This window comes from Nyctereutes procyonoides, unplaced genomic scaffold (genome assembly GCF_905146905.1).
Source record: "Nyctereutes procyonoides isolate TBG_1078 unplaced genomic scaffold, NYPRO_anot_genome, whole genome shotgun sequence".
Lineage (NCBI taxonomy): Eukaryota > Metazoa > Chordata > Mammalia > Carnivora > Canidae > Nyctereutes > Nyctereutes procyonoides.
This window is the reverse complement of record NW_026575020.1, coordinates 2,944,156-2,961,227: the sequence shown is the minus strand read 5'-3', so window position 1 is coordinate 2,961,227 and position 17,072 is coordinate 2,944,156. Positions and strand designations below refer to the sequence as shown.

Sequence of the window (17,072 nt, the reverse complement as noted above, 5' to 3'; positions counted from 1 at the left end):
AGATGAATCTATTTTTAGATTAGATTTATCCAGGGATGCCTGGGCGGCTCAGCCGTTGAGCGGCTGCCTTCGGCTCAGGGCGTGGTCCTGGGGTCCCGAGATCCAGTCCCGCCTTGGGCTCCCTGCGAGGAGCCTGCTTCTCCCCCTGCCTATGTCTCTGCCTCTCTGCCTCTCGTGAATAAATAAAGTCTTAAAAAAAAAAAAGATTAGATTCATCTAATAGTAAATTAAATAATGATGTTACGGTTTAGATCATATTATTGTGTTGATTAAATAAAAGCGCTGCCCTAAATCCATAAAGAGGAGCAGGTAACTGGGTATGAGATAGTGGGAATTTGTCACGTTTAGGAGGTTCAGCATCTAAATCCCATTGAAGTGCCAATCTATTCCATGAAAACGCTCTCTTCCAAGCAGGTGGGGCTGCCACAGGGTCACGGAGGTGAAACGTGCCAGAGAACCCCCGCCGGCTCCCTGCGCGACCCTAACACCCTCCTCCCCCTAACACCCTCCTCCCGCACTGCGCAGGCGCCTAGGCCGACCAGCCCTTCCCTCCCCCTTCCACCTCTCCCAGAATCGAGAGGACGTCCTCCCGCAGCCCAGAGCTCCTGCGCAAGCGCCGCCCCGCGTCCCCGCCCCCGGACCAATCGGAAACGGCGGCGCCGGGGCGCGTGGGCCACGACGTCGGGGGTGGGGCCGGGCCGTGAGGGCAGCGCGCTGGCGTCACAGGGGCGGCTATATAAGTGAATACAGGCACCGCCCCTCCGCCCCAGTCACTGAGCCGCCGCCGAGGACTCAGCAGCCTCCCCCTCGAGCCCCCTCGCTTCCCGACGCTCCGTCCCCCCCGCCCGCCTTCTCCCGCCGCCGCCTTCCGCAGGCCGTTTCCACCGAGGAAAAGGAATCGTATCGTATGTCCGCTATCCAGAACCTCCACTCTTTCGGTGAGCTGCGGAAGGGTCCCGCGGGGAGAAAGGCCTGGGTGGGGCGGCCAAGTGCCCTGGACCCGGAGTCGGGGCCCGGGAACCTGCCAGGTGTCCCCGGCTTCCGTGAACTTAGGTGGAGGGGGGAGGTACCCGGGCTCGCACGAAGCGGGGCTTCCCCCGGGCCCCGGGATCGGCCCTCAAAGCGCGACCGGAAGGAGCGGGCCAGGGAGGCAGCCCTTGGGCGGGCCTGGCGTCTCGGGTGGCGCATTTACTAATGGCTCCCGGGCTGCCTTGGGCCACACCCGCCCCCTCCCGCCAGCCGTGCGTCACGTCCGTTACGTCACGGCCGTTGTCGCGGAGCCGGGAGTGAGAGGCGGCGCCAGCCCTAAGTGACAAACGCTCTTGCCAATGGGGTGGGAAGCTTGGCCCCGCCTTGGAGCTCGGGTTCCGGCCTGTTGCATCAGCCGGGTGGGGCGCTGCCTGCCAGCCCGGGCTCCCCCAGCACGTGATTGCCATCCGAGGGCGGACCTGGGGCAGGAGGCCCGGGCGCTGGGGAAGCTTGCCGTCCCGGACTGACCCGTTCGTGGACAGCCAGCAAGGACAGATCTGACGTTGATCTAAGCCCTGACGGTTTCAGTATTTGTTTCCACGCGCGCTGAAAGATCCATGGGGGGGGGGGGGGCGGGCAGTGGCGCCAGAGCCCCAGTACCCGTAACCGAGCTTGATCTTTCTTCCCAGACCCCTTTGCTGATGCAAGTAAGGGTGATGATCTGCTTCCTGCTGGCACTGAGGATTATATCCATATAAGAATTCAACAGAGAAACGGCAGGAAGACCCTTACTACTGTCCAAGGGATCGCTGATGATTACGATAAAAAGAAACTAGTGAAGGCGTTTAAGAAGGTAGGCATTAAATGAGATTGTAGGAAAAAATTACATTTAACCTGCTGGAATCGGGGGTGCTAACTTCTAATGCTTCTCATTTGGGATTATTAGTGCACTGGGGCTGTTGCTTGGCCTAATTTGTTTGCTTCGTTGGTGCTTGCAGAAATTTGCCTGCAATGGTACTGTAATTGAGCATCCAGAATATGGAGAAGTAATTCAGCTACAGGGTGACCAGCGCAAGAACATATGCCAGTTCCTGGTAGAGGTGAGTTGAGTCACTTGTAATAATCTCTATTTGTGTGTCTGGCCCGGCTACTGTCAGATCCTGCCTAGTCCTTTCAAGCTCTTCTGGAGACACGGAGGCTTGTTTTGTAAGGCTAAGCAAAACAAATTGCCTTAAACTTTACATGGATCTTTTTTCCTAAGACTTTTTTTTTTTAAGTGATCTCTACTTAATTGCAAGGTGTGGGGTTCAAACTCAGCAACCCCAAGATGAAGATTTGCATGCTCTACCAACTAAGCCAGCCAGTGCCCTGTGCATGGATCTGCTTTAAAGATGCAATTTAAAATTGCACACAGATAGTAAAACAGGGCATGTGGCTGGCTCTCCCAAGTGCTAAAATCCTATTCTGTCATTGATCCCTAAGTGCATAGCCTGAGTTAAAAGAACCACTGTGCTCATAGTGGTTGAAATGTGTCTTGGCTGTTGGACTTGCCTTGCTCGGTATAGAAGCAAGCCAACGAAGTTGCTGCCATGAGACATGGGGACTTGAACTCTCTTTACATCCCTATTATAATTTTGTTCTTTGCTCTTTGCAGATTGGACTGGCTAAGGACGACCAGCTGAAGGTTCATGGGTTTTAAGTGCTTTTGGCTCACTGAAGCTTAAGTGAGGATTTCCTTGCAATGAGTAGAATTTCCTTTCTGTCCCTTGTCACAAGTTTAAAAACCTCACAGCTTGTATAATGTAACCATTTGGGGTCTGCTTTTAACTTGGACTAGTGTAACTCCTTCATGCAATAAACTGAAAAGAGCCATGCTGTCTAGTCTTGAAGTCCCTCATTTAAACAGAGGTCAAGCAATAGGCGCCTGGCAGTGTCCGGCCTGAAACCAAGCAGTCACGTGATGTTTCGGTCCAGCCCAGAGCCCCAAGATCACAGACGACTATGTCTGGCCAGAAGCTCCTCGGCTCTCCCTCTTCAGAGTTCCCCACCCTAAGAGAATGTCACCTCCTGAACAGCCCACGGTGAAGCTGAGAGGCCAGGATGGGGTAAGACAGCACCAGCAGCTGTGCTGCTACAGGGAGTCATTGGTAGTCAAAGATCCCTGGTGTCTCCAACGGACCAGGTGGGCAGAGCTTAGAGTGGCCACCTTCCCTATAGTGAGGTGTGATAGGACATCTGACTTGCCACCAAGGTCTTTTTGACCAGACATATCCTAGCTAATTGATGTCCAAACACGAGAATGTGAGGCCAACCTTCTATCTGAGTTAAACTTTTGACAAGGGAACAAACTTAAAACTGATGTATCCGTCATGTAGCTAGCTGTAGAGCTTGCAACTTACTAGCAACAGCTGCCCAATGCCATGTGAAGTAACAGACTGGTTTTTGGTTTATTTTTTCCTTCAGTTTTAATGTTATGTAATGTATTTAAACCCTTATTTAAATAAAACTTGTTTTCAGAAACACCTGACTTGCAGATTGTATTTTATGTATAATCAGTCTTGCATGTATGAAGGAACCACAGAAATGGGCAGTGGATAGTATATACCCATAGCTTAACTGGGGCCTGAGCCTTGGCCAATAAAACTTTGAGTTTATCCCAAGTTCCCCACAGGTCAGCTGTTCTGCAGGCATGGTGGACCCTTGAGTAGTCACAGGGCTGTCCTTGCTCCCTGGCTATGGAGGAACTCTCCTTTGTGAGCTGATAAGAGCAGTTTGGTTGGAAACCCTCAAGTCCCCTCAGTGACAGGATCTTGCCTTAAGGCTCTAATAAAGGGACAGACGTGATGTGGGACTTGATCTAATCCTCAGATCCCCGGAAGCATACAAAAGGGCCTTTTCCAGGAAATAGGTATATAGATAATAGTATAACGAACTTTAGTGATAAAAGTGTTCTAAGAAGCTTAAATGTCGAGGCCATCCCTTGACAAAAGACAATATGTGGAAGTCTGTTCCTGGCGCCATTAATCAAAATTTCCCTAGCATGTGGATCATGCTGTATCTCTGAAATAAAATCTCCAAAAAAAAAAATTGTTAGCAAGATGAATACTGGTCAGCTAAAACTGCACGGGAATCCCCCAAAACTGCTTTAAAGCCTACTCAAAGTTTACCTAGGAACAGGACAAAGAAAGTTGGTATATTTGGGAACATTTTACCAACTAGTCAGGGAATTGACCCACTTCCTTGTTTACCAGCCTGGGTGCTTCGCCTGTGTGGCATGAGTGTCAAAACACAGTTTATTGGTCACAAGACTTTGAAATCAAGAACTTCCTGACTAGTCTAGCTTTTCAGGACGTACCCATTCTATCAGAATTAGCAGATAGTGAGGAGTTAGGCCATTTCTTCACTTGGACTATCTTAAATCCTAATTCATATTCATAAACTGCACTGTTCTTGGGAAGTTCATTAAAAATTCAGATTCTGAAAAATAAACACAAATTCAGATGCTGGGCCCCACCCAAGAGATAGCTCCACTGGGTGGTAGCTGGACAATCCCACGTGCTTCTCAAGGGCCTACAAAAATGTTTAGGTAATGTAAGAAACTGACCACCTCTGAAGTTTGACCACAAAACTCAAAATGAGTGTTTAACACTGGCTATCACTGCAGTATAATTTTTATATAACTATATATGAGTGCAATAAAAATTTCTAGAGAAAATTTTTTTAAAGATTTGTTCATGAGAGAACAGGCAAAGACATAGAGGAAGAAGCAGGCTCCCTGTGAGAAGCCCAATGTGGGACTTGATCCCCAGACCCCAAGATCATGCCCTGAGCTGATGGGGTAAGACATCAGACGCTCAACCACTGAGCCACTCAGGTGTCCTAAGAATTTTTTTTTTTTTTAAAGATTTTATTTATTCATGAGAGAGGCAGGGACACAGGCAAAGGGAGAAGCAGGCTCCATGCAGGGAGCCTGACGCGGGAGTCAATCCTGGGTCTCCAGGATCAGACCCTGGGCTGAAAGTGGCGCTAAACCACTGAGCCACCCAGGCTGCCCCTAGAATAATATTTCTTTAGTAGGCTCCGTGCCCAGCATGGAGCCCAATGGGAGACTTGAACTCAAAACCCTGAGCTCAAGTGTCCTGAGCTGAGATCAAGAGTCAGATGCTTAATGAACTGAGCCACCTGGGCGCCCCAAGACCAGTATTATTTTTAACAAAACTCAGATTTGTAAAATGTATATATCTTTCCAAAATACTACAGAAAATGTCTGTTTGGCCTGTGGGTGCATTTTATTCACTTGATAAGAAGTACAACAAAGCCTCTGAGATAGAATGCCTGGTCCATGAGGCTCCAGGAAATGGTCTGGCCTCTAAAACCAGAGACGATCCAGAGGTTCTGATTTGGGGCTCAAGAACCTGCCTTTTCAACTGGCATCAACCAATTCTTACGGGAGGGCCACAAATCACACTAGGGAAACACTGCTGTGGCTTATGGGGAGCTGTTGAGGAAACAGCAGGAGGAGAGCATTACCAGAGCTGAGCTTCAGGGAAAGCAATCAGAAGTATTATATTTAAGATGGTTTGAGGGATGCCTGGGTGGCTCCGTGGTTGAGCATGTGCATTTGGCTCAGGTTGTGATTCTGGGGTCCTGGGATTAAGTCCTACATCTGGCTCCCTGCAGGAAGCCTGCTTCTCTTTTTGCCTGTGTCTCTGCCTGTTTCTCTGTGTCTCTCATTAATAAATAAAATCTTTAAAAATGATACGATGGTTTGAAAAGAGGGGGGCCAAGGATCAGAACTTGGTTACCAGCATCTGAGAAACCAACCCCTGGGATTTTGTGCATAAAGTGCACGTGAGCATTTTCGTGCAAGACTGTCCACAGCTTTTATCAGATTCTTAAAAGAGCCCACTACCCAAACCTGCTAAGAATCACCAGTCTGTGGTTTCCTCCCCAGGCTTACAAAGACCCAGGATTAACAAAGTTTTTCCAGGCACAGCATTGCAAGCAGCAATGTGCTTATTCCAATATCAACTTGGCAAATTAATAACTATTTAAAGATATTTCTAAACAGCTCCAAAACCGAGTATGTGTTGGGCAGAAGGCACACACGCAGCAAGTGGACTCCGTAGCCTCAGATGCCCGTCTATGACTCACTCACTCCCCAGCCACTTCCGCCAGCCACCACCCAGCCTCAGCAGCCTGGGCCGTTGCACAGTTTAAATGGTCTTTAATCTTAGTCCTTTATGGTCAATTTATACCCAGAATGGACAATTGGCCAAAAACAGGAAGCCCAGGGAACACAGAGGTTGAAAATGTTAACATGGAGCATAAACACGACCGTCATTCCGTGTGTGTCAAGTCATTGATTCTCCATTTCTGTGGAACCATAGAAAACAAGCCCAAGGACAAAGTCAATACAGAGAGATGTGACCTACTACCTAGGTTCCCTGGTCCACCCTGGAAACAACTACAGACTCACGCTGCTCAGCATCCCCTGGGAGCTCGTCAGACGGACAGAATTTCAAGCCCTACCTCAGACCTCCTGAACCCATCCTCATTTTAACAATCTGCATTTAACAAAGCTTGAGAAGCACCAGTTTGAACCATAAGATTAGCAGACTTCCTACTGTGGTCTGCAAGCTGGTTAAAAAAAATAATAATAACATTATGACTTTTGTTTTTTAACACATTATTTCTAAGTAATCTCTACACCCAACATGGGACTTGAACTCACAACCCCGAGATCAAGAGTCACATACTCCACCCACTGAGCCAGCCAGGCATCCCATGACTTTTTTTTATAAGTAGATTTTCCATTATGGTTTTATTTTTTTTTTTAAGATTTTATTTATTTATTCATGAGAGACACAGAAAGAGAGAGAGGCAGAAGGAAAAAGAAGCAGGCTTCACGAAGGGAGCCCGATGTGGGACTCGATCCCGGGACCCCAGGATTACGCCTCGGGCCAAACTCAGGCACCAAGCTGCTGAGCCACCCAGGCATCCCTCCATTATCATTTTAGATGTGCATTTAAAATACACAATAACAGGGGGATCCCTGGGTGGCTCAGCGGTTTGGTGCCTGCCCTTGCCCCGGGGCGCAATCCTGGAGTCCCGGGATCAAGTCCCACATCAGGCTCCCAGCATGGAGCCTGCTTCTCCTTCCTCCTGTGTCTCTGCCTCTCTCTCTATCATAAATAATAAATAAATCTTTAAAAATATTATAAATAAATGAATAAATAAATTACACAATAACAGTCGAAGTGTGGAAAGCAACAGTTTTGAGCTGAATATGACCTGATTTCATTGCACTAAGAGGTGCAGAAACCTGGCTGTCATGGGGATCAACTTGGGGAACCCTTCAGTAGTACCAAGCTTAGCCCCCAGGGCCTCCGGATAGAACCACTGGGGGTGGCCCATGAGTGATGATGATCATTCACCCCCATCGAAGCCCACCAGACATGCAGGGCCCATCCATCTGATTAAGAGGTCTCCAGGATGTTAGAAACAACCCTGAAGGAGAAAATACAGTGATGGCTAGATCTAATTTGACTTCTCTTTCACTGGAACTGAAGACAGCCTCCATCTCTCAAGTGCCATTTGCAGTTTGCTTAGCTGTGAGTGGCCTGAAACTCGTCTATCGCCCTGTAGGAAGAATAATACAAAAGCTATAACAAATATAAGGATCCCACTGAACATTAGATTTTTTTAAAGTACATAATGAAATCTGCATTTTATTTTTTTTTATACTTTGGGGGAGGGTACAGTATGCTTTATTGATGGTACATAACAAAGTAGGGCTCCCCAAGCCCCTCCCCTTCCTGGGGTATGGGATGTAAATTGAAGGTCAGAAGCTTCTCAGTATGTTGGGGGATTAAGTTGGGGCAGGGACTCCCCAGCAGCTAAGGGCCTCTCTCTTCCTCTTGTTCTTGCTGGAGCTGGTAGTCCAGGAGGCTCTTACTCCTTGGAGGCCATGTGGACCATGAGGTCCACTACCCAGTTGCTGTAGCCAAATTCATTGTCATACCAGGAAATGAGCTTGACGAAGCGGTCATTGAGGGCAATGCCAGCCCCGACGTCAAAGGTGGAAGAGTGAGTGTCACTGTTGAAGTCTCAGGAGACAACCTGGTCCTCAGTGTAGCCCAGGATGCCCTTGAGGGGGCCCTCCGATGTCTGCTTCACTACCTTCTTGAAACCTGCATTTTAATATACATTTGTTCTCAGAACCAAACACAATGCAATATCCTTTTTAATTTGTTTGAAGTCATGCTTTTTCTTCTAAGATTTTTTTTTTCATAGAGACACACAGAGAGTGAGGCAGAGACACAGGCAGAGGGAGAAGCAGGCTCCATGCAGGGAGCTCGTGGGACTCGATCCCGGGTCTCCAGGATCACGCCCTGGGCTTCAGGCGGCGCCAAACCACTGCGCCACGGGGGCTGCCCTGCTTTTTCTTCTAATTAAATCTAAATAGTGTTTTGTCACTTTTATAGTGGGGAAAGTCTAAAGTTGTCTTTGAATGGTACAATTATTATAGATTATAAATTGGACTTTAAAGGAAGCTATTGTAATTTACCAACCTCAAATTATTTTTTACTTAAAATGCCGGGCAGACACCTGGCATATGATGAAAAAGATCTAAAGTTCCCAGCTTGGTCCTCTAGATTATTGATATGACAGGGAAAAGAATTTGAGTCCAAAAAAAGCCAAGACTTGCTCAGGCAGAGGTCAGTTGCTTTGCTACTAGAGGCAGAACAGAAGACATTCATGTGGACAGGTTCACAAAGAGCTCCACAGGCTCATGACAATTCCCAGGGGGTTCGTGTAACCCGGGGCTTCATTTAACTCAGCGCTATTAATGTTTGGGCCCAGATCATTATTTTGGGGAGGAAGGGGCTGACCTGTGTATCACAGGATGTTTAGCAGCATGGCAGACATCCACCCACTACTTGATGACACTCCTTCCCACACACGGCCAACAACCAGAATTATCTCCAGACATCATCAAATGCCCCTGGGAGGCAAAACTACATCCCCCTCTTGAGAACCACTGATTTAATTCATCCTTTCCCTCCTGCTCTACCAAGTAGAAATGTAAGGCAAGGAGAGCAAATCATGATGTTACAGAAGATAACCCTGCTAATTTTAAACTTCTCATAGCGTTAGCCATTCATTCATTCAGTAAACATTTATTTGGCATTTCAAATGTGCCAGCCACCCTTTGAGGCTCTGGGGATATAGCACTAAACAGGGATCCCTGCCCATATAGACATGACAGTCCAGTAGGGGAAGACGGATCTTGGGCCTTGAATCTCCTCGTCTCCTACAATTGTTTCCTGCAGCATTGGGCACTGTACACCAGCCCTCTTTGCTTCTCTGATAAGGTCTCCTGCGAGGCACCCTCTCCACCTACTCAGACCCTCCAGTCCTCCACTCTCCAAATGTAGGAGTTCCAAAGGAATTAAGACAGTCTTGGCCTCCGGTGTCTCTCGCCTGGTGGCCTCATCCTGGGTCATGACTGATTATGCCTTAATGTGCATGATCCAAACACCCTGATTCCAGCCTCAACTTCTCTTTCCAGCCCAGAGCCCACTGCCAACTCTTTGCTGTGTTCGCTCATTCATTCACATTTATGGAGGACTCGGTACAGGCACTGACAAGTGTGCGGGTTCAGCAACGACCAAGTCAAAGCACACCTTTCTCCAGGAGTCTCTGCTCTAGCTGGGGAGTCAGATGCTAACCCAACCAGTGTGCAAACACCTAAAATTACTTCAGCCGTGCTTGCACAAGGGGCCACACTCAGCCTGTGACAGAGACGACCTGAACAAGTCTACAATCTATCTTTGTTTGATTTTGACCATATTCTCCCATCTCTGAGAATTCTCATGGCTGTAGGGACGCCTGGGTGGCTCAGTGATTGAGCATTTTCAGCTCAGGTCATGACCCTGGAGACCCAGGATTGAGTCCCACATCAGGCTCCGGGCATGGAGCCTGCTCCTCTCTCTGCCTGTGGCTCTGCCTCTCTCTGTGTGTTTCTCATGAATAGAGAAATAAAATCTTAAAAAAAAAGAAAAAGAAGGGATCCCTTGGTGGCTCAGTGGTTTAGTGCCTTCCTTTGGCCCAGGGCGTGGTCCTGGAGTCCCGGAATCGAGTCCCACATCAGGCTCCCTGCATGGAGGCTGCTTCTCCTGCTGACTGTGTCTCTGCCTCTCTCTCTCTCTCTCTGTGTGTGTATGTGTGTGTGTGTGTGTGTGTCTCATGAATAAAGAAATAAAATCTTAAAAAAAGAAAAAGAATTGTCACGGCTGTGATGTTCTTGTACTCTGTGGTTTTTGGTTTCCTTTTTGCGTGCTATTTGAGAAAGCAGCTTTAAATTTCAAACAGTCAATGAGGAAGGAGTTTCTCTTAATGTGATCTCTGTGTTACCAGCTCTCCGGGCAGTTACTCTTACTCTCAAACCTCTTTCTCATTTCCTAGTCCTTCCTTGGGGTGGGGGGTGGGAGGGATGGGGGGGAGGAGGAATGAGGAGTGACTGCAAATGGATTTGGGGTTTTTCCTTTTGGGGGATGAAAATATTCTGAAACTAGATAAAGGTCATGGTTGTGCCTTTGTGGATGTGCTGAAAGCCACTGGTTTGAGTACTTTAAAAGAGTGAAGGTGTGGGGGAAAAAAGTGAATGGTGTGATATGTACACTATATCTCAACAAATAGATCTTATATGTGTGTTTTTTTAAGATTTTATTTATTCATTTAAGAGTGAGACAGAGAATGAGCAGGGGAACAGGCAGGGAGACAAGCAGACCCCTGCTGAGCAGGGAGCCTGCCAATGTGGGGTGGGGGGGCCCATCACAACCAGAACTGAAGGCAGATGCTTAACCACCTGAGCCACCCAGGTGCCCCTTATATATTTTTTTAATTGTGTCATGTCAAAGCTGGCTGGGTGGGCAAATTATGAACAGGGATTTTGCCCTTACTACATGGAAGTATCACTTTGGGTTGGTGAATAGAAATGTCCTTACCCTCTGCCAGGGAGAGTTTGGAATTAGATGGGTTTATAAGAGCAGAAAGAACTTCAGTAATAAGGCCTAAAGAAATGTACCACCCCTTCTCCCTTCCCTGAAACAGCTCTTCACAATAGCCAAGTAAGGTTACAGGTAAAGTCAGCTACCAGAACCTCTCCCATTTCCCTGGCCCAAGTCCGCTATTCCAACTAACCCCACTCACTGGCTCAACAGATTACAGGACACCGGGAACAGAAGACTCATTGTAAAGGAAGCAGGAAAGCAGCAAGGAAAGGCTTTTATTTAATGCTTACAGAATCAGACTGTCTAGGTTCAAGCCTCAACTATCTGTCTGATGGACTCTGTGTCCTGGGCTAGTCACTGAGTTGAGTCTGGGATCTGACTTTACCCTATTCACAAGCGGATAAGCTATCCTATTACTCTTTCACCAATGTGAGCAGAAGACACAAGACCCCTGGATCAGAGATAAAGAACTTTATTACTCGCAACCCAGCTAGCAGTATACTTTGCATCAATCCCCTCAAGTTCCTTGGGGACTCACACAGAGTCTACACGGGCCATAGTTGGGAGGCAGCCAAGAACATGGAGCCTGGGACTCTACTGCTTCTGTAGGAAGTAGTAAGCAAGGCTGCTCTGTGTCCCTCTGTGAGGGAGACATGACCTCATCCCTCAAGGTCACTCCCTGCAAACACAACCCTGAGAAATGGCCCAAGTAAAGAGTGACTGTGACCTTACCCTTTTGGCATACTCAGCAAGAAGACTCAGGGATGCTCAAAGCTCATGGCGAACTGCTTCATTGCTTCACCAATTTCCTCAACTAAACTAGTGGCAATAGCATTACCTTCCTTGTGGGGTTGTGGTGAGGACTCCAAGACATAATGCCCGGGGGCCTGGGTGGCCCTGTCGGTTAAGCATCTGCATTTAATTCTGGTCTTGACCTCAGGATCTTGAGATAGAGCCCTGAGTTTGGCTCCCTGCTCATCAGAGTTTGCTTCTCTCTCTCCCCCTAGTCCTCTCCCTACCCCTGCACTTTTTCTCTTTCTGTCTCAAATAAATAAAATCTAAAAAAAAGACATACACCTGTAAAGTGCTTAGCATTAAGGCCTGGCCCTAGAAGGACTCTCTAAATTTTAATCACCATTATTAGGGGAAGCGTGAGGTGAAAATGTATTATAGACACTGGAAAGCTTGCATTTAAGAGAACTACAAGAACTGGGGTGAAAGAGAAGCCTTCCCCACGTACTGCCTCCCTCCCCCAACCATCCATGGTACCCTAAGCTCATCATCGCACTGTCTCTCCCCAAGAGAAAAGGAACAAAGACTGTCCTGATCAACATTGTGTTCCCAGGGTCAGCACAGTACCTGACACAAAGTGGGCACTTACAAATAAGTGAGTGAATGAATGAATGAATGTAAAGCGAAGGCATTAGGTCTCAGAGCAGATAGGAGGGTCTAGGATGAAGAGCCATGGTTGAGGGGCTGAGCTTGCCAGGGCACACTCTCCAGTGATACAGGAAAGGAGAAAAGAGCAGGAGTCACCCTCTGACAACTGTGGTCAGGGCAGGGAGAAGGGGGCTGAAGTCAGATGGCCTTGGGAGTGATGGGAACCTGACTCTCAAGGTTGCCAGGCAACCATCCGGCTGCAGAATATTAATTTGCAATTGAATCAACTGGCCACTTTTAGGAACTTTCCTGTTTGCTGTGATGTGGAGGCAGGAGCTGAGGAAGGGATGGCGACTGGGGACAAGGCTGCCTGGCAGGTTCTGAAACAGGACAGGGATGTGAGCTAGGTGCATGGCCCATACATGAAATTAAAAACAAAACAAAAAACCTGTGGGGCCAGGCTTTGGAGGGAGGAAAATGAGACCAGGAGGGGTAGGTGGATTGTGAGAACCAAGGCAGGGGGAACAACTGACAGTCACAGCTAAGGCAGGTTCAGCAGGAACTGGGCTTGTGGAGAGGGTGGGACAGAAGCTGTGGCCCAAGAGAGGCAGCAGCACATGGAGTCCAGAAACCTGCCAGGCGCACAGCTCCATTCCCTCACCTGTCAGGCGTGGGCAAGCAGCTTCACCTGGCCAACCCTCAACTCTAAAATGCACCTGAGTAAAGACTCTCACATTGGTGCTTTCAGGATCCTTTCCCCATCTTTAAGCCACTGTAGTGCTAAACAAAATAATTTCTAATATTTTATTATAAAAATGTTCAAATACACAGAAAAGTTGAATTTTAAAGTGAAGACTCAGGGCACCTGGATGGCTCAGGTCATGATCCCAGGGTCCTGGGATTGAGCCCCAAGTGTGTGTGTGTTGGGGGGGGATTTGTCCCTGCTCAATGGGGAGCCTGCTTCTCCCTGTCCCTCTGCCTCTCACTCCCTCTGCTTGTGCTCTCTCTCTCTCTCTGTGTCAAATAAATACATAAATACATAAAGTGAAGACTCAAATGCCCACCACCTAGATTCTATAATTTTATTATCATCAGTCTATCCATCTTATTTTTTTAATTTTATTTACTTGATTTATTTACTTAATTTTTGTGTATTTCAAAGTAAATGTACAATACACTTAACTCTAGATTTTTCCATTAACTAGAATTCAACTTTGTTACAGTTTTTTTAAATAAAATTTATGTATAATGGGATGTGCAATCCTAAGTGTGTCCTCAACAAGTTTTGACAGTCTGCAAACAGGGTTCTGGGCTTGATTTTGATTGTTAAGTGAGATAATAGGCCCTGTCAGCACTTATGCAACCGCAGAAGGGGTTACTGTTAAGATATGGGCGGCAAAACAATCCTGGGGAGAAGCCAGGCTGTGAGCCATGGCAGGCCAGCCGTGGGAAGCAGAAGGTAGGTAGACCCGAGGCCTGCATGGAGGAGGCAGCATTAACCTGTGAGGAAAGGCTCTAGGGAGTACTACAGGGAAGAGTGAAGAGGAAAATAATCAAAGAAAGGGAGGTAGAATATTCTGGAAGTCAGCAGGATGCAGCAGCAGATGAGGTGCAGGTAAGGCTGTGATGCTAAAAATACCAATGATAATTGCAAACTCTTACGGAGAACTTGCCATGCATCAGAGACCAAGGGAATGTTGCAGGTGTCTCATTTATCCCTCCCTGTGGCCCTCCCAGGGGATCCCGGGGTGAATCCTAAGTCTATGACTTGCCTCAGATCACAGCTAGGAGGTGCCAAATCTGGGATTCAGCACAGGTGCAAAGCCTCCTTCCTGGCCTTCCATGTACACACACCAGTCCTACATACAGACTCCAGCTCCACCCTGGGTCTCACCCTGCCCTGCTTCTGACTTGAGAAGACTTCTGATTAGTGCCCAGGGCATAGAGGTGGGTTTAGAGCTCTGCAGGGGATCCTAAGGTGAGGTGCGGGTTGAGAGTCATCACTCCAAAGGCACAGGTGGGCCTGTGAGATGAGATGAGAAGGGGCGAGGGGGGCTAGGGAGAGGAGGCTGAGGCTGGAACATGGGGGTGCTCTCTGCTAGGCAGCCAGGCAGGTCACCTGGCCCCTGAGCTCATCCCAGGGCACCCTCTGAGAGCACCTCAGCCTGAGAGCAGCCTGCGGACTGTCCTCTTGGTCCTGACCACCCTGGGAGAGCCGGTACAGCCGTCAGTTGTGAACCCACTTCCTCCTCCACAGCCCTCGCCCCGGGAGGGACCACGATGTCCATGCTGACTGGAACACCTCCCAGGTGTCACTGTTTGTCCCAGCACCTGCACCCTCCGCAGGCAGCATCCTAGCCTCTCCCTTGTCCTCCATCAATACCAATAAGGAGGCTCAGCGGCCGGTGACAGCGGTTGCAACTCTCCAGTACTGCTGCTTGCCAGGGCCACCGCTGGCAGGTGGGAGTGTGATCAGGCGTGCAGAATGCCCCTGGGAGTCTCCCTCCCCAAGGAAAGTCCTCTCCACTGTTGTTACTATGTCTATTTTTCGATGCCCCCTTCCCCTGGACTCTAAATGCCACCAACCCATGAAAGGGCCAATCATATTCACCTCTTATCCCTGGGGCCTCATCCTGCCCCTGGCTTACAGCAGGTGCTCACTAACTGGAAGGAAAATGGAATCGATGACTGGCCCAATACTTTAACGAACATCTTCCTCACTTGTATTTGGGAAAAAAAAAAAATCACGTGCCAATTTGCGCAGAACCAGTTCTTACCGACAGAAACCTTAATGAGGCTGGAACCCCTCATATTTGTGTTCTGTTCCAGCCATAATAAACTCCCACTAACTTTAGAAGCTTAAGACAACACCAATTCATTCTCTGCCAGTTCTATAGGGCAGGAGTCCCAGGTACAGTGTGGCTCCCCGGGCCGAAATGCAGGTATCACCAGGGCTGTGCTCCTTTCTGAAGGCTCTGGTCACCCAGGTAGTCTAGGTGTTGGAACCGGGAGTCTATCCTGGCCTCACCAATTCCAAAATCCTCTAACGTCAGAGAGGCCCAGCCTCCATAGATAGATTCCATCCCTGCCAAGTCTTTCAGTGGCAACCTAAGACAAGTGTCCCTCTGAGTCACAGCCAGTCAGGAGGGAAAATCTTAGATGCACAGATGATGCTTTTTTAGGGAATCACCCTCTTTAAGCCTGGGGAAAGGAGAAGCTCTCTGATACGTGCAAAGCGTGTGCCCAGACCTTGTCACATTTTCCCTTCACAGTAGCCCTATGAGGTAGGAATGAATGATTCCCATTTCATAGGTGAGGCTAACTGAGGTCTGGAGAGGATAGAGCTAAAGGTGCAAATAAATTAGGCCCTCAAGATGTTCTGGGCACTGTGCACAGTGTTTTATGTACATCACCTTCACGAGACTCCCCCCACCCAAGTTCTTTTCCTCATTTCTTGGAGAAGAACATAGCTTGGAGAGGGGGAGAGATCTGCCCACAGCACAACATCTGGAAAAGGGCAGGGGCCTGGAAATCCTTTCTTTTCCCATGGGACAAGGTTCACCTGTGAGCAGAATATGTAGTTTTGTGATGTTGAGCAACCTGGGACTAGTGCCTTCTCTCCACTCTGAGCGGAGCCCTCCCTGTGAGCCCACCAGTGCCCATAGTCAGGGGGTGCTCCACCATCATCTGTTGAGTGAATACCCACTTCTGTTTGCTGCTATCATCACCAGCCCTGGTGTGATCAGCCTGAGAATAGCTGGGGCAATGCGGGGGTTGTGCATAAGCCCCTCCACAGCAGAAATCGTGGGTTCTGGTGCATCTAAGGCTCTGCAGAAAGCTTCTAATTTCTCATCACCAAGGTAACACGAACCTCTCTATTCTTCCAGCATGTGAACAGAACTGCTCCCCACGCCACCATCTCCCAAGCCCCCTCAAAGGCCTTTCCATCTCTAGGATTCTGGCTTCAAGTCATTATCACCAATGCCTGCACTGGTTTTGTCATTTTCACTTAATTCCATCTGCTGAGTCACGGAGCCCTGCTCTGGATTAGAGTGGTTATTCACCAGAACTTTCGGCTGCTGGTTGCCATGGACACCTCACAGCCTGCTTCATCACCTGTTAATTCTCAGCAAGGCTGGCTGTGAGCGTGGGTACCACTGCCCCTTATCCAGACCCAAGGGGCATCAGAGCTCCCCCAGACAAGGAGGGGCCCTGATGACACATGAACAAGAGCAAAATCTCTAATGCCAACCATAGAAAAATCAAAAGCAGCCTAGAACTAGTTACATCTATCTGTCCAAACCAGGCCAAGGTGGCAATTTATCAAAGAAGTCAACAAGCTGGGATCCCTGGGTGGCGCAGCGGTATGGCGCCTGCCTTTGGCCCAGGGCGCGATCCTGGGGACCCGGGATCGAATCCCACGTCGGGCTTCCGGTGCATGGAGCCTGCTTCTCCCTCTGCCTGTGTCTCTGCCTCTCTCTCTCTCTGTGACTATCATAAATAAATAAAAAAAAAAAAAAAAAGAAGTCAACAAGCTTACTGTCTGGTGCTCTGGCACATCTTGGGCAAACCCTTTAGTCTCTTTGCTAACCACTTTAAGACATATTTTTTTAAGGATTTTATTTATCTATTCATGAGAAAACACAGAGAGAGGCAGAGACATAGGCAGAGGGAGAACCCGGCTCCCTCTGGGGAGCCCAATTC

At 48.4% G+C, this 17,072-nt stretch overlaps 1 protein-coding gene across 1 annotated transcript; it reads left to right on the top strand.

Annotated features, from left to right (window-relative positions):
• The first annotated feature begins 769 nt into the window (after positions 1-769).
• EIF1 (eukaryotic translation initiation factor 1) lies at positions 770-2,842 on the top strand. The gene is made up of 4 exons (XM_055325004.1): positions 770-938; positions 1,659-1,822; positions 1,968-2,069; positions 2,624-2,842. Exons 1-4 carry the CDS (start codon positions 908-910, stop codon positions 2,666-2,668), a joined length of 342 nt encoding a protein of 113 aa, XP_055180979.1. The 5' UTR covers positions 770-907; the 3' UTR covers positions 2,669-2,842.
• The last annotated feature ends 14,230 nt before the right edge of the window (positions 2,843-17,072 follow it).

Coding starts and splice junctions, on each gene's coding strand:
- EIF1 (XM_055325004.1), top strand. CDS start 908: ATGTCCGCTATCCAGAACCTCCACTCTTTCG. Junction 939..1,658: donor CCAGAACCTCCACTCTTTCG/GTGAGCTGCGGA, acceptor CTTTCTTCCCAG/ACCCCTTTGCTGATGCAAGT. Junction 2,070..2,623: donor TATGCCAGTTCCTGGTAGAG/GTGAGTTGAGTC, acceptor TGCTCTTTGCAG/ATTGGACTGGCTAAGGACGA.